This window comes from Girardinichthys multiradiatus, chromosome 20 (assembly GCF_021462225.1).
Source record: "Girardinichthys multiradiatus isolate DD_20200921_A chromosome 20, DD_fGirMul_XY1, whole genome shotgun sequence".
Taxonomy (NCBI): Eukaryota; Metazoa; Chordata; class Actinopteri; order Cyprinodontiformes; family Goodeidae; genus Girardinichthys; species Girardinichthys multiradiatus.
Genome location: NC_061812.1, coordinates 3,264,530 through 3,282,772, shown reverse-complemented (window position 1 = coordinate 3,282,772; position 18,243 = coordinate 3,264,530). Strand labels below are relative to the sequence as shown.

The 18,243-nt window shown below is 40.4% G+C and overlaps 1 protein-coding gene across 1 annotated transcript; it reads left to right on the top strand.

Annotated features, from left to right (window-relative positions):
* Nucleotides 1-4,098: 4,098 nt before the first annotated feature.
* On the top strand, nt 4,099-5,682 carry wu:fb55g09 (coiled-coil domain-containing glutamate-rich protein 1). Its single transcript, XM_047346606.1, has one exon. The coding sequence runs from the start codon at nt 4,540-4,542 to the stop codon at nt 5,176-5,178; it is 639 nt and encodes a 212-aa protein (XP_047202562.1). The 5' UTR covers nt 4,099-4,539; the 3' UTR covers nt 5,179-5,682.
* Nucleotides 5,683-18,243: the final 12,561 nt, after the last annotated feature.

Below are 18,243 nucleotides of genomic sequence, written 5' to 3'. Positions count from 1 at the left end.
ATACTGAAGCTGAGAGAACCGTTAATTGGATCATCATTAGCTTCAAACTGAGAGGTTCTGCTGCCCTGAAGATGCTTCAAGACACCCAGCAAACTCCAGACTGCCTCCTGCTGAGGAGGGTGTGGTACAATCTTGGTCCCACCGGTGCAGAGCTTGCTTAACATTGGACCTGTGCTCAGAAAACTTCCCACATCTGAACTCAACTGAGAGCCTGTTGTCGGTTTCTCAAAAATCCGACGGAGAAACAGACACCAACAAAGCGGGATGAACACCAAGATCTAACAAGAGAAGAGTCGGTCACCGTCAGTGAGGATTTAGTTCCACAAATTGAGATCCAACAAGTCAGAAGGTAATCCAGAAGACAGGAAGGAGAGGGAGCAACACTGGAAGTATACAGTGTGCACAGAAATGTGATGAATTTACTAAATACAAGCGTTTCAAACATATGACATGCGTTCATATGTTCTTCAGTGAATCATGTAAACAATAATCGGAGTTGCTGAAGACAGAAAATATTTTTTGGCTCATTTTCAGCCCATATTTTTTCCAAATGTCCATTAAAATTCATTTTCTTTTTTGTAAAAACAGCTAAATAATCCTCCAAACAGTATAGCACTCCGATACTTCCAATAATAATCCCGGATGGACCACAAACACTCCCGGAACCATCGTAGTTGTCTGTTGACTGCAATGACCATCACATCCACACGGGGTCAGCAGAGCTGCATAGCCTTACAGACTGATGTTTGATTTGTTTGCAGATGCATTGTTTGAGAACAGAAAAAGTACAGTTTACCAAAGATGGAACTGTTGCAAAGCTTTTAATGGTGACACAAGTGAATGGTGAAGATGACACTCAGCATATGTGTCGATTTAAATGCTAATTTATTCAGTTTTGGTTACATCTGGTCTGAGGAGTCCACAGTTAGGTTCGCTGACATGTTCAGCAAACAATTTCTGTCTTTAATTTCCTAACTTGCTTCCAAAGCACTGCAGAAAGTATCTCAAACTAGGTGAGGATGTACTTATTATGCATGGTAAGCAACTCCCGGAACAGTAATTTATGGTTAGCCACCAAGTGGTTTAAATTAATTTTATTAGTGCAGAGATAAAATGTTTTTCATTGTTTGCATTGTTCTGAGGAATGTTTTTGTTGTCTGAAATATTTCCAGTAATTGCTTCAAATTGTGAAACATTTTAGCAGCAAGTCATTACTGTACAACTGAAAATGCTGAGTTACTCATTTTATTTCCATGTTTAGCGTTTAACCTCTACAGAGGTGCTTAGTTGGTGTTAAGTAGGTGGGTACTTTTTATGTGCCTCTGAAAAGAGGGGTGTGGACTGTTGAGCAACATCCCATTTTTCTCCTTAGCCCGATTCTAGTTGAAGCAACTCTCTACAAGCAGCTTACATGTACCTGTAGGTTTCTGCTTGGATGTGCTTAGACTTTAGACCTAAAAAAAATACTACCACAGTTTTTCCTTCTGCTCAACTTTCCATCAGTATGGTGGGAATACAACTCTGTGAACAACCAGCTTCTTCAGCAGCAACCTTTTTACATGGTCTTTCTCCATAATTGTGTACCCATGTTTGATACGGGCAATATGGCTACCTGCCCAGGGCGCCCTTCTGTTGGGGATGCAGCAAAAGCCCTCATACGAAATGTTACCTGTTTGTTGCAACTCCAATTATTTTTCTACCGCTTGTTAAAATGTCAGATATATTCATCATTATGGGGACCTACAACTGTTCCTGAAATTTGTTTTCATGCTGTTGGGTTTTCCAATCAACATACCAAAACGCTTCCATGGTGCAGAATCTCTGCAGGAAGAATGTATAACCTACAACATACAGACATACATAGTTTACAACAAATTCTGCACATATTTACCAGCAGTAATGCATAAAATTGGCTTCATTTCAATATATCTGATTTCTGAACATGTTTTGCATTTCTTATTTGAATATGTGCAACCCACAAAGAACTGTTAACCCTTTTGTTTTCCACAATTTAAACACTGTAAGAAAATATAACACTGTATCTGCTGAAAGTGACATCTAAATAACAGCTTCCAACTTTGAGCTCAGTTAAACGGTTACTGCATTGTTTATGAAGTACTCTGAACTGCATTTAATTATCTCTGGTTCAAAAGCTAAATTACTTGAACTTGTAGAACCTGGACTGGACTATCCTACCATGAACAGAGATTTGGTAAAATACAGTTTGAGATTCATGTAGCCTTGGTCAAACAATAAAAAAAAGAGCTTTTTCAAATACTTTTTTCCTGCATTAGGACTTCCTTAGAACGACAGAGGCTTAAACACTGCAGTAAATTGACTGATGAAATCTAGACTGGAATGTTGTATATTTATTAGTAATTACTCTGTTTATGAACTCCTATATGATTATCTATAATCAAGGGGTGGAGGAGGAAGGGCTCGCCAAGGACACAACTGATGTTATGAAGACCACAGGTGGTCAAAGTGTGGCCCAGGGACGATCTGTGGTCCCTGCATTGATTTTATGCGGCCCCCAGCCATAATTCAAGATTGATCCAAATTTAACTCCCCAGCACAGGTGGTTGGTGCAGAGGGAGACTTTTTATGTTTTAATAGAATAGAATCTACTTTAAACTAAAAATGTTAGGAATATCACAAAGTATTCATTTTTTATTAACCAAACTTTTGCATTCTCTTTAATTTCATAGTAACTACGACCAAATCTTTCCAGTGACTTTTACTCAGAAGCAGACTCTGCTGCATCCAAATCTGATTTTAATTATTTATTAATCTTGGCTAAATACTATGGAAGCAAATTGTTACCATATTTCAAATGAAAAAGCATTTTCAGACCATAAAATACAGGCAAGCGTTTTAAAAGAAAAAGGGACCCAAGTCCCGTTCTTTTTGCTGAAAATAAACATTTGTTTTTGGAGCCCAAAGGAATTTCCAAATTGGAATCTGGTTTTCCTCAGCCTTTCTTTTAATTAGCAAAATGTGCAAAACCCTTTTAAAGTTTTGGGTCTAAAAATAGTCTTACTACTTTATTTGTTTAAATAAAACACTCCATGCTTAGTTCTTTGTTGAGCAGGTAATAAAAACTCACAATATAACTTTTTGTGATTTCTATGAGTCTAAAAATGATATATTTTTTGGCCTGTGAGTGCTTTTGACTGGACGATTTTGGCCCATGTGACAAAAGGTTTGGACACCACAGATTTAGGCCATTAAACAGCTGCAACAACATTTCTGTATTAAAATTTTTCACTCCTTGCAGCTTGCACTTGCGATGGTGGTTTAATTATTGAAGTGTGCTGCACTTCATGCAAACAGACTAAGTGAGGATGTTCTTCTACTGCATGCTGAGGGAAACAAAAACATGTCTCTGAGCAGTTATTCACGGTCACCCGCCAGTGGTTTCATGGAGTTTTAAATTCCAACCTCATGGTGGCGCTGCATGAACAGGGATGGGAGCACCAATGACAGAAGGCTGCACTGCTCTGAAGAAGACCTCTTTTGTCTGAAATATGTCCAGTGATTGATCCACCAGTTGACCTGTTTTTTTATTAATCTTCTCAGCCTCAAGGCATGACACATTTTAGGAGCAAAACATGATTTTAGGGATGAAAATGCAAAGTTTTTGATTTACACCCTGATGTTTGGGGGCTTTTACCCTTGCAGACATGTTTTTAGTGGATTGTACTTCAATGTCAGCAGTGGTTAATGCTGCTGCGGTGACCAACCAAAGTGTTGCTTTATGCTGATGTCCTGGTTGTTGTTGCTGTTGTCAGAGATGATGGGGGGGGCCGCGGCTGTGGATCAGATTACAACAGCTATAACTGAACTGGACTGAACCATCTGTCTGCAGGGAGACACTCTCTGCTGAAAACAAACACATTCCTCTGTCTGACCCAACCACAGGTCCGCACCGGGTTCAAATGTTCAATCCTCATCAGAAAGCCTTAGATCTTTAACAATCCGTCATGTTTAAAGTTTTCTATAATGAGTGGAGGCGCCTGAAGGTACCCCCCCCCCCCTCCTCCAGGGAAGCCTGGGAATGGACCTTTCCATTTCTTTATGTTGGCTGTGAGGAGGAGGCAGAGCTACATTCAGTGCTGGTCAGAGCAGAGTGTATCATATGCATTCAAACTGAGGAGAACCACCTCCAAACCAACTCTTAAAATCTCTGAAAGCCCTTGTCAGCTTCCTGCATTTCACTGTTCAGAGCTGCGAGGAGCTGATTTAACGTTCAGAGAGGTGAAAAAGAGATATTAGAGGAAAAGAGAGGGTGTGTCAGAGAGCCAGATCAGCAGGCAAGCTGCTGCTGCAGGTGGAGGAAGAGCAGGCTATGCACCAGCCAAAGCCAGAGGTCAAGAAGAAAAGAGAAAGAGTAGTAAAAAGGTAGACTCTGACAGAGAGGAGGGTCATTCGTGATCTGAAACAGAATCCCAGCCTCTCTTTGTTGCTCTAAGGTGCCACAGAGCGGAGAGGACGATGTGAAGGAGAGCAGGAGGGAGGCAGCTGTGAGAAAGACAAGAAATGCTCTCAGAGATCATGTGCAGGAGGATCTTCCAGCAGCAGAGGCAGCAGGACGAGAAGGAGGCTCAGCTGAGGGAGGCCAGCATCCGCAGGAAGCACGGCTGGTCCAAGAGCTGCAGCGGGCATCTCCAGGGGCGGAGGACAGGGGGGGGAGGGTGGCTAAGGGCACGCAATGCCCACCAGCACCTTCAACGTCATCACGTTTATCTTCCCCAACGCCCCCACAGACCGCTGGTGTCCCTGCGTCCAGTTAACATCAAAGGGAACCGGGCCAGGGGGATGCGGGCCCCCCAAAACACCAACCAGTTTTTGATGCAGGAGAAGTACCAGATGCAGCACCTGCGTTCTGACTCGGTTGGGAGCGACAGCGGCTCCAGCTCTGACAGTGACCTGGAGCTGACTGACATGGACTCGTACCTTTGCGTCCTGGAGAACGCCAGAGGGGCCCTCCTAGACAGTCCCAACCCACACGGCTTGACGACGCCACCGGGGCCTCTGCTGGTAGTGGACCGGGACGGTCCATGTGTGTTCCTGCAGGAGGACAGCGTGCAGTACTTCCCCTCAGAGGATGACCTGCTGCAGAGCCAGAACTTCATGCAAAGGGACTTTGCTCAGTTCTGTGACTTCCTGTCACCATGAAGGAGAACCTTCAGGGAGGCATTATGACATCAGCGGTGAGACAGTCAAACCGCAGACTGAATGTGGTCAGGTTGGTTCTGATTCATGCTTATTGTTAATGAAAAATATTTCCACCTAAATGAGTCAGAATCTGTCTGAAGGTTTAAATGGTTTTACTGGGGTCCAACAGAAACGGACTTTTCTTAAAAGTATTCTAAGTGTAATTTGTTTTAATGGATCCAGCACTAAGGCGTGGCTGACTTACTGTTGCTTATTACCGTTTTTATCAGAAATATGTCTTTGTCCTGTGAATACTTGGCCATATGTTTGGTGTCTCTGTGCTGAGACGCCTCTTTCTGTTATTCTACACAAAAGGAAAAGGGCTGGATGGTGGGAGTGAACCCAAAAAGCCAATCAACATCAAACTGGCCAGATTAGGCTGCAGATGATTGGCCGATAAGGACTGTGTGAAAGCTCCTGCTATGTAATAAAAATAAAATGTTTGAATAAATATGTTTCATGTTACTGCGACTGTTTTTGTGGATTTAAATGAGTCTTAATGAGTTGTTTGATGAAAAATTACAGCAATAAAAATATCAAACAATTTACCTGATAATACCAGGAACAACATCAAGGTTTAAAACTCAATAAACACCAAACTCAAGGCATCTAAAGCACACAAAAATAATTTCAACTAAATCAGCAACCTCAACAAAATCCCAATACGTAACACACAAGTGTGCATAGTTACTAAATACATTTTTTAATAACAAACACAAACGCACACACTAAATTTCTCAACAGTTTCATGAGGTTTTCAACACAGTGACCATCTAGATCTGCTAGCAGTTTGAGGCAAATTTATTCATAATTCACTGTAAAAATGTGACATATGTGACTGTGCACTCAGACATGTGCTGCTTGGAATAAGTTGTAAATAGTATTTTTTTAAATACAAATAAAAGCAAAAATATGTCATATAAAATAAAATTAAATGAATAATAAATAACAATTATTTCAAAAAATTTTTATTAGAATTAGTTGACTAATAATAATACAATTATTATCAAACTTGAAATAATATTAATTTTACTTTATTTTAATGAGTTTAATTGTAAAGTCTATTTTACTTCCATATTACTGCTAAAAATAATCATCCATCCAGCTGTAGAGTATCCCCACAGTGGGACATGTCTGAAAAACGTCCAACTGATCAAACGTCCTGATCAGAACCAGCTCAAGTGGCTGCTTTCGAAGCGTAGTATCAGCAGGTCCACTCTGAACTCCCTACAGATGAGAGAGCTCCTCACCATATCTCTAAGGCTGATCTAGGCTGCTCTACAAAGGAAGCTCATTTCCACTGCTTGTATTCAGGTTTTCATTGTTTTGATAAAAATAATAAAGTAAAACACACAGGACAGGCAATCGTCCACACACTCATACCTATGGGCAATTTAGAGAGGCCGATTGGCCTAAAACTCATGTTTTAGGACTGTTGGAGGAAGCCAGATAACCCGAAGTGAGTGCATGCCATGCAGAAAGTAGCTTCTAAGAAGATAAAAACAGAGAGAGAACTTAGAGTTAAAAGCTGAAATAACAGCAAATAATGCAAAACTGGAGAGTAGTATGAGAATGTAGCAGAGAGAGTGAAGGTGGTCATTATGTCCTCCAGCAGCCTAAGCCTATAGCAGCATAACTACAGAGATAGCTCAGGATAAACTAAGCCACTCTAACTATAAGCTTTATCAAAAAGGAAAGTTTTAAGCCTAGCCTTAAAAGTAGACAGGGTGTCTGCTTAATGAAATTCATCTTTAATTCTGCAGCTTCAATCACAAATTCAACCGGCACTTAGCAGCTTCAAACAGTTTTAAATCTTTCTAATTCAATAACTCCAAGAGTGGGTAAAACTGAAAGGCTGAACCTTCACTGCGTTCCTGCTTCTGAGGACTTTAAATGGATTATATAAGTGAAGTGGGTTAATCACACCCACTAGAAGGGAGTTGTAATCCTCTCTGTACATTAGGCTCCTAAACTAATATTGGTTACAAGTTAAACTAGTAGCATGTTCTTTAGTCTGATTCAGAAAGACATTTAGAATCCTTTACAGCAAGAAAAGCAGCTGCTCAAAGGAAGATTGTGATGATAAAAGTCTAAACTTTAATATGAAACATCACAAAATAAAGCAAAATAAAGCCTCATATGTCTATTATTAACCAGAACCAGAATACTTGATTCCTAATTTTCACTTTACACCAAATTTCTGTCTTTCATTCAAATAAAAATGTTATCTAGTGTAAACACTCTAAATAAAATAAAAAGCAGCTTTGATGATCTGAGCTAAGCTAACCTCCAAAGAAACAGATGAGGACATTTCCAAACAGGTTAGGAGCTGAGGTGAAGTTCAGTTTGCTTAACAGTTATTGAAAGATGACTTATTGCACATTTATTGGTAATTTAGCAAACTTCAGCAAACAAAGCAAGTCTGTTGGGCTTCTTGTCACTAACTAAATGAGCCGCTGTTGGTTTAAAGAGCTAGATGCTGTATACTGTGGCATCTTGTGGCAACGTTGTAGACTGCAGCCAACTGAACATGTTCAGCTTCTCCCCGTTGCTCTAAACATGCAGGATTGTTATGAACATGCAGTGTAAATAGTTGACATTTTTCTTTATAAAAACTGAAGCATATCTTTAGTTTGACAGCTGCTGAAATATGGAAGAAGTAAACGTGCAGGTAAGTATTTTATTAGATAAGCTATGTAGAAGCTACTGATTTGCATACTCGTTTAGAGCAGCACTACAGGCGTATTATAAGTAGTAAAACGATGATGTGAGTGGAGGATGTGGATTTAGACATAGTGCCGCATGTACACAACAAGCAGAGACTTCCTGCCAGCAGAAGGTTTAACCCCTTTAGTCCAACATCCGAAAGCAGAGCGGCTCAGTTCCACACGGAGGTTGTGTTAACTAGGAGCACACACACAGACACTCACACACACCCCGTGACCCATGCTTTGTTTGCACTGCTTCTTATCACAGGCAGAGACTGTTCAGGGCCTCTTTGCTGCATGCATTCAGCTACAGCTGCAGTTGTTTTGGACGGCTGCAGCTTCTGCTTTGTGATCCAAACTGTTGTAACGTCTCCTTCATTTGTCAGCTGACTCTGCAGAGAGGAAATGAGTTCGATATGATGAACAAACATCAGAAATGCAATGTGTAGGGGCAAGTTACAGGGAGAGCAATGCAGACACTTTTCAACTGTGCTAATACTGATCTGTGGCAGCCACTGACGCTTGCAAAGGTTGCAAAGTTAAAGCCCAATCTCCTGTATATTTGTTTCAAAGCAGCCAGACATTCTTGTTATTTTTTTAATGTGGTGTTTGATCACAAGAACTTTTCCAGATTTTTATAGGAAATTCAGTAAATAAGCAGCCAATGTCTGAAGAAAAAACTGAAGAAATACTAATCAGCAACACCTTAAAGATAACAAGAGAGTCTGGCAGCTGGAAGGAAAATATGAAGAAATGATGGGTTGTATACTTGTAAACACATTTTTTAACATAAACTGAACTGTTGAGGTGAAACGGCAGCCATCCAAAAACAAGTTGAGGCAGAGTTAGAGAATAAAGGACGGTTAGAAGGATCGCTGACACTCCCACAAAAACACAAACAGCACAGCAACAGCTTTACCAGCATGGATGTGAAGGACTGTTTTCAGTATTCTCTAATCCTGAATTGTATCTATGTGTGATGTTCTCGTCAGAAAACTGGCTAAAATCGTCATTGAACTGATATACAACACAGTTGTACTGATGTATGCAGAGACAAAACCCCAGCATTTCCTGGCAGTTTATTCCTTAGTGAATCATAACCAAAATCTGACAAAAATGTGAAGATGCAAAATACAGATGAATCAATTTTCTTCTGTACTTTCAGGGTTCGACCTGTAGGAACAAGAGTCTGAAAATAAAATCAGGAAACATTTCTGAAAAGAGAAGCTACCCAGTGATTTCAGCAGTGTGCTTGTCATAATTTGATATCATATTTACCTGTTCCAAACTTTTGCAACTAGCTGTGCAGCAGCAATTGCTAACGAGTGGAGCTTCAGCTTTAGCTGTGCTGTTTCTGTTTTCTTTCTCCACTTAACAGCTGTGTTAATTTTTTATGTCTACACAAATGAAAATCTAATATTATTTGCTGCTGCTGGTTGAGTAATGTTCCCTGGAGAAACATCAGCAAAATATGGACATTTTCTAACAGATGTTGACAAAAATAGTTTCTATAAGCAGTGTTTTTGATGCACTGCTGATAAAAGGGAAAACTTGTCAATGACCTTCAAAGTCAACTACTAGTCAATGACCTGAAGAGAGCTGGGACCACAGTCTCAAAGAAGACCATTATTAACAAACTACATAGATTAAAATCCTGCAGCGCACGCAAGGCCCCCCCCCTGCTCAAGCCAGCACATGTCCAGGCCCGTCTGAAGTTCCCCAATGACCATCTGGATGAATGGGGAAGGTCATGTGGTCTGATGAGACAAAAATAGAGCGTTTTGGTCTAAACTCCACTTGCTCGATTTGGAGGAAGAAGAAGGATGAGTACAACCCTAAGAACACCATCCCTACTGTGAAGCAAGGAGATGGAAACATCATTGTTTGGGGATGCTTTTCTACAAAGGGGACAGGATGACTGCACCATATTGAGGGGAGGATGGATGGGTCCATGTATCAGGAGATCTTAGCCAACAACCTCCTTCCCTCAGTAAGGGCATTGAAGAGGGGTCATGGCTGGGTCTTCTAGCAGGACAGCGACCCAAAGCACACAGCCAGGGCAGCTAAGGAGTGGCTCCATAAGAAGCATCTCAAGGTCCTGGAGTGGCCTAGCCAGTCTCCAGACTTGAACCAAATTGAAAGTCTTTGGAGGGAGCTGAAAGTCCATATTGCCCAGCGACAGCCCTGAAAGGATCTGGAGAAGATCTGTATGGAGGAGTGGTCCAAAATTCCTGGTGTAGTGTGTGCAAACCTCGTTAAGAACTACAGGAAACGTCTGATACCTGGAATTGCAAACAAAGGTTTCTGTACCAAACATTAAGTTTTGTTTTTCTGATGTTTCGAATACTTATGTTATGCAATAAAATGCTAATTAATTACTTAAAATTCACACCATGTGATTTTCTGTATTTTTGTGTAAAACACATTATACAGACTATTTACACAAAGACTGATTGATCTATTTCTGATACTGACAGAAGCCTGTATTTCTGTTAATTATGATGAAAATTATGATGAAAACAAAACATTTAAGATTAGAACATTAAAACAGACTAATACGAAATAAATTTTTATCACAGAAATGTGGGCTTAATGAAAAGTATGTTTAATACCTGCTCACAGGCTAGTTAGTTTGGAAAGGTAATTTTAATCTGTCAAATGAGCCTTATTCTAATTTATTGAATATGACTGTAATTCTAGACTAAATGTAGTCTGTTTAGGTTTAGGTTTAAAGCTGTTGATTGCTTTCTGACCTAAAAATGTTCACTTATGCTAATCTCTAAACAAATTAGAGCCACCAGAAAAGCACAGTTTCACCATTTGAGACCACTCAGACCTAAACTATCCTACACAGTATACTTCTAAATATAGTGACAAAAAAACTACTGATCACACACACAGTAATCATTGCAACAACATTATTTTAAATTTAAAGCTGTTATGACCCTGCTTAATTCTAAATCCGCCTAAAACAGAACCTGACTGGATCGTCCGTTATTGGTTGTTAATCATTTGACCAGTTCTTCCTGTGATGACCACAGTTTAAAGAGTTCAACCAGTCAAACCTTCACCATGAAGCCGTGTGGATCTGAATAAACTGAAGTAAATCTATGTGAATCCAGATGGAAATCAGGAAAAGACAAATGTTCCAGAACCTGGACTACAGGAAACGATGGAGTTATGGTCACGTTTCAGAACATCTGAGGTGAATCCCAGCCCAAACAGAGAACAATGTGTTCCTTTATTCTTTAACCAGAACCTTTAACCAATCCGCTGGTGAGAGGCAGCTTTTGTGGGTCTGTACTAAAACTAAAAATCCTGGGAGAAACCTACATTACCTCAGTGTATGTGTGAATGAGAGGTGTGTGTGTGTGTGTGTGTAATTTTATGAAGCTGAGGAAGAGAAGGAGGAGTAAATGGAGTTAGATGCCAAAGTTTGGAGTGGAAAAGTACAGTGGATTGCTCCACAGGCAGAAACTTCCCTTTTGGTTGCGCAGCTTGACCAATCAGAATGCAGAAAAACACAGCAGGACCAAAACAAACCAACATTAAGGCTTCAGATCTGGGCCCATTTGTTCAAGATTTATTACCAATTATTTGAGATTCAATCCAAAGGTCTGCTGCAACCCTGGGTTTTCTTATACCAACCCACATTATGATCTGAACAATTTACAGCAACATTAAGTGCATTTTCATAAAGTCAAACATATAAGCTAAGAAATGTTGTCAGGGCTTATTATTTGTTGTATGCACTGTACCAGTCAATGTTGACCTGAACAGAGAGAAGGACCGTATTTTTTCAACTACCACAAATGGGATTGCCTGCAGTCCCTCCAAAAGCTAATAGTACCACTGGGGTCAGACACAGAGGAAAAGATTTTGTTGACATTAAAAAACGTTTTTATTTCCATTTGCAGAACAAAGCTACAAACAAAATCAAACAAAGAACAGGAGCTTCATCTCGAACGCAAATAACTAAAGCTCACTTTTTAAAAGACTATACTGGCGTCTGGCACTCACCATCCTTGAATCACAACATAACTGCCTGCTGGAGAATCTTACATCATGGTGACTTATTTGCCCTTATTTGGGTAACCCCTTCAGCAACGTTGCTAAACACACTCACTTCAATAACAATCTGCCTAATCAGCCCCCACTCAGTAAATCTCAATAAATTAATCAGAAAAAAGCCTGGCTACAGTGCTAACACTAGCTTCTTGCTGGGATTAGCTTCGGTTAGCTATGTGTAGGTGTTAGCTTAGCTGCAATGCTTTCTTGCAGTGGTTATTTGTGCTGCCGGGGCCAAACGTTTCTTCACGTAGTTGCTAGCTGTGCTGTGGATCTAACAGTAGCTTTCTTTCGTGGTTAGCTGTGTTGCAAGGCAAGGGTAACTAAACACAGTTTTAAATGTATTGTATGGCACCAACAGAGCAAACCTGTTAAAATGAAATCAGAGGTTAAGAGTTCAAAAGTACAAGTATTTTGTCTCCATTTTCTGGAGAGCGAGAGTCTGGAGATATGACCCAGGGTCATTGCAAAGGTGTAAATGCATTAGGAACAGAAGGTCAGAAAGATGTTGCCCTGAGGTGTTAGGTGGTGCAGTAAAAGAGGAATGTGTGAATCTGACCCAGTTAAAACCTGTTCAGCTCTTTTGTTTTGCTTTTGTTGTCCCAGGCCATGATGGTCCTTAATGAACATCCCTTTTCTACACTTTTTTTATTTTGCTCCTTTGTGTTTTCTCTGTTTACACCGACAAAGCATGTTATGTGCAAATAAGGGACATGGCAGAGGGATGCATTGCTCACGTCTGATTTTGACCATTACTACCACATACTGGGGGTTGACTTGGTCAGCTGTATTTTCTTTCTCTGGAACAGAGTTTCCTTGGCTGTGTGTTAGTGATCATGGTCTTGCAGCCTCTTTTTATCTCTAGATTCTTATTTAATAATGTCTCTATTCATTCTTCTATTATGTGAAGTCTGATGGTCCTATTTACTGACAAATGTCTCCATACCATAACACCACAACCACCACCAGCTTGAACCTTTCATACAAGCCAAGATGGAACCATACTTTCATGTTGTTTATTCAAAATTCAGACCATACACCTGAATGTTGCAGCTGAAAATGGGAACAGTTTTCATATCTGTTATTGTCCAGTTTTAGTGTGCCCATTCGACATGTCCTATGGTTTAATTCTATTAAAACTAAATGTTTGGCCAAAAGCATCCAGTTTAAAATATAATTCTAGTAAATACTGAGGAATTTATGCAAACTTCAGAATTTAAAGAAAGTAAAACTACCTCTTAAATGTTTCTGTCTCATCATTCTGGAATTCATCAAATAGACATAATGTTTGGTTATCTTTCGGTGACGTAAAGCAGGATAGGTTTAGTCTGATCAAATGTCAGACGGTGCTTTTACAGAGTGTATGTAAATATCTGGTTTTAACTGTTAATAACATTTTAAGGTACAACAAGACAACACAGTTCAGCCAGTGGCTCCTATCTCATAACGCATCACTAAACACAACATGGGAAACATGTTTATTTACTTTCTGATCGGTGAATAAAAAGTTGGCAGTTTGATTCCACCGCTACCCAGATGCCAGCCCACAAGTAAAATCCATCAATAATGAACTGTGAAGTCAGATTCGTGTGAGCCATACCCTCTGAAACGTTCTTGCTTTTCACAGATCTCCTAACACCCCCTCGTCTCTGTAAACAGGCCCTCAGAACCGTAGACACCCACATGAGGGAGAGCGTGGAGGAGGGGTTGTGTTGTTATTCTGGTAGCATGAGCTCAAAGATCCTCTTCAGCAGAGGGCTGAATGTTTCACAGACCTGACAATCTCCTGCAGACAAGCTCAGACAATTCACAGGATACTACAGCTAACCTTAAAGCACACCTTCACTCCTTTGTCTCATGATTCAGGTGTTAAGGAATTAATTTCTGCCTCAAAAGCAGAAGTAAAACCAGCCCAAAATGGGCCGAGTCATTGACTCAGATTCATGTTAGTTTGACAGGAAGATGCACGGTTCGCCTTTGTGTCGTATCATGCAGAAGTGAGAATACTGTAAGCTGATTGGTTGGCTGGTACATTATTGTTATAAATCCTGGTATGTGACTGTGACTGCTTTGAGCTGTCGAAGGACACAGCTCCTCCTCCTGGTTGAAGATTGACAGAAATGTTTTCCAAAAACTTTAAAAATGTCTCACTGACACTCAGCCAACTCTGCAGGTTCAAACTGCAAATATGTAGCAGATAAAAGGATAGTTGTGCCGTCATATACATAAAGAACATTAGAAGCAGATTTTATTTTCTTTATTTCCTGTGACGTTAAAATTTATTTAATTGTTAAATTGCTTAATGCTTCCTGTTTGTGTTTGACTCAGATTGGGAGTTTGAATTTTGACCTTGTTTTGTTGTTCAGAGCAGACAGTGATTAGTCAATAAGTAATAAAACTGACCAATTTCGAATGAAACTTTGCAAGTTTCTCGTACTAAGGACGTACCAAAGTTGCCCAAGGAAATCCCCAAACTGTCCCAGTGAGACCCACAAGCCCAGAGTGAAACTTTGGGTCATTAAAGGTTTCAAATTCTGAATATAACCAGCAACCATCATCACAGACACAATTTAATAATTTTTTAACACAAAAAAATTATTTTAAAATTTGGTATCGATTCATCACCTTAAACCTGCTCCTGGACTTCCAGGTCTTTACTTTAGACTTGTCATGACTAAGAAACTGTTTGTCTTGAGATATTCCACTAATGTCCTTAAATAGAGTCTGAGTTTTGACAAGGAACAAAGCAACGAAGAGGATTTACTTGTTCCTGTCTGACCATATTAACGGAGACTTGAATGAAGTATGGTTCTTAAACTGTGTCAGTCCAAATACAGAAGATTATTCTTACTTTAACTACGCCCTCTCTGCCTTCTTTTGTCTATTTTAAATTCAGTTCAGTTTATTTTTATGGCACCAATTTACTACAATGAGTTTAATGCATAAACAGCTAGATTTGTATCCCGTGATGCATGACCCAGTTCTGTTTAAATGTTCAACCCAGTTCATGACAAGTCAAGGCCATCCTGTCTGTGATTTAAATTAAAATTCAGTTACGACATTCAGCTCCATTCAGCAGCATTGGAGCAATTCACTTCACAGCAATCCCTCATTCTGGCCAAGCATCCACATGGCTACTCATCCTGGTTCTGGGTCTGCTGGAGGTTGCTTCCTGCTATAGGGTGAGTGGTTCCTCTCTACTTGTTCCAGATGGAGGAAGGCATCAAGGTGAGGATTCATTGCAATCAGCTGGTTTCTTTAGATACAGTTTATTACTAATTGTGTCTTGGAACGTTCTTCAGGATGACTTAATAACATTTAATCTTCAAGCCCCTCTGTCTCTAACCTTGTTTTGAAATGAGATGATGGTGGTTATTAAATATGTGGCTTTGAAACTTCTTTATTTAATAATAATGTTTTACTTTATGGCTCCTTTATAATATCTACATGCATCATGGACAAAGTTGTCCTATTAATGACCCAGTTTGGTCCAAGCTTTAGCTGACTGACAGATGGACTCAGTTTGACTCTAGAATACTTTGGTTTACTGAATAGTTTGCAGACACCGTGCTTTATAGTTGGTAGTACAGTGCCTTGCGAAAGTATTCGGTCTCCTTGAACCTTTCAACCTCTTGCCACATTTCAGGCTTCAAACATAAAGATATAAAATTCAAATTGTTTGTGAAGAATCAACAACAGGTGGGACACAATCGTGAAGTGGAATGAAATTTATTGGATATGTCAAACTTTTTTAATAAATAAAAAACTGAAAAGTGGGGTGTGCAATATTATTCAGCCACCTTGCGTTAATACTTTGTAGCGCCACCCTTTGCTACAATTACAGCTGCAAGTCTCTTGGGGTTTGTTTCTATCAGTTTTCACATCGAGAGACTGAAATTCTTGCCCATTCTTCCTTGCAAAACAGCTGGAGCTCAGTGAGGTTGGATGGAGAGCGTTCATGAACAGCAGTCTTCAGCTCTTTCCACAGATTCTCAATTGGATTCAGGTCTGGACTTTGACTAGGCCATTCCAACACCTGGATACGTTTATTTGTGAACCATTCCATTGTAGATTTGGCTTCATGTTTTGGATCATTGTCTTGTTGGAAGATAAATCTCCGTCCCAGTCTCAGGTCTCTTGCAGACTCCAACAGGTTTTCTTCCAGAATGGTCCTGTATTTGGTCCCATCCATCTTCCCATCAACTTTGACCATCTTCCCTGTCCCTGCTGATGAAAAGCAGGCCCAAACCATGATGCTGCCACCACCATGTTTGACAGTGGGGATGGTGTGTTCAGGGTGATGAGCTGTGTTGCTTTTACACCAAACATATCGTTTTGCATTGTGGCCAAACAGTTTGATTTTGGTTTCATCTGACCAGAGCACCTTCTTCCACATGTTTGGTGTGTCTCCCAGGTGGCTTGTGGCAAACTTTAAATGAGACTTTTTATGGATATCTTTGAGAAATGGCTTTCTTCTTGCCACTCTTCCATAAAGACCAGATTTGTGCAGTGTACGACTGATTGTTGTCCTATGGACAGACTCTCCAACCTCAGCTGTAGATCTCTGCAGTTCATCCAGAGTGATCATGAGCCTCTTGGCTGCATCTCTGATCAGTCTTCTCCTTGTTCCAGAAGAAAGTTTAGAGGGACGGTCGGGTCTTGGTAGATTTGCAGTGGTCTGATACTCCTTCCATTTCAATATGATTGCTTGCACAGTGCTCCTTGGGATGTTTAAAGCTTGGGAAATCTTTTTGTATCCAAATCCAGCTTTAAACTTCTCCACAACAGTGTCTCGGACCTGCCTGGTTTGTTCCTTGGTCTTCATGATGCTCTCTGCACTTTGAACAGAACCCTGAGACTATCACAGAGCAGGTGCATTTATACGGAGACTTGATTACACACAGGTGGATTCTATTTATCATCATCAGTCATTTGGGACAACATTGGATCATTCAGAGATCCTCACTGAACTTCTGGAGTGAGTTTGCTGCACTGAAAGTAAAGGAGCCGAATAATATTGCACGCCCCACTTTTCAGTTTTTTATGTGTTACAAAAGTTTGACACATCCAATAAATTTCATTCTACTTTATGATTGTGTCCCACTTGTTGTTGATTCTTCACAAAATATTTGAATTTTACATCTTTATGTTTGAAGCCTGAAATGTGGCAAAAGGTTGACCAGTACAAGCGGGACGAGTACTTTCGCAAGGTACTGTATTTGTCCTGCTATGCAGAGATGGTTTTTCTTCAACATGGTCTCCGACATCTCGACGTTGGTCTCATCTGTCCAGAGGACATTGTCCCAGAACTCTTGTCCTTCATTCAGATGCAACTTTACAACCTACAGCTATAACCTGCTGCCATCTTGTTTTTAGAGAGAAGTTTTTCTCCTCCTACTGTTCCAAACAGTGATACTGGTACAGTGTTTTTCTAATTGTCCTGTCATGACCTTTAACGTTTAACCTGCTAATAGAGGCCTGTAGAGTCTGATGGAGCTCTTGGGTTTTTGGGCATTTCTCTGAGCTTCACGCTCTGACCTTGGGCTGAATCAGCGGGGATGTCCACTCCTGAGATTAGCAGCTGTCTGAGATGAAGAAATCTGTTGAATTTTCTATTTCTGTCTAAATAAATCCAACACTGATGTTATTTATTACCAAATGAACATATGTATTTGTGTTTGTATTTATTTTTTTTTTTTTGGATGAATGAGGCTAAACCTTTATTTATATTATTATTGTAGTCAAATGGAGGTTTGCAGCTGGAGATAGAAACATCTCCCAGTTAAGTTGGAACATGCCAAAGGTTCCAGTGAAGGGTGACATCAGGGTCAGGTTTATTTTTATAATGACCCACCCAGAACCCCGAGGTACCGCAGGGAGCTCGGTTCATCATCAGGATGGGTTTCTGCTACTAAGACAAACAGGCCAACCGCCGCGGGAAGGACACGTCTGGCACGTACAGCAAACACCGACACGTGAGAGGAAGGGGGGCTCTGATTGGCTGGACGCTCACTAAGTCCCGCCCACAGAGGCTCAGCCCACTTCCAACTGAAACACTGCGCGTTCCCGAGGCGTGCGCGGCACCGCCTCTATTGTTGTTGTCTGGATCATAGGAAGGGCTCCAGACAATATGTGGGAAAATTGACCTTATTTCAGAATATAATTCAGATTATTTTCACCCATTCTTCTGCATAAAACAGCAACCTCAAACATTTCCCAGGAGTGGTGCTTCTCTGTTCCTCCTGCGGAG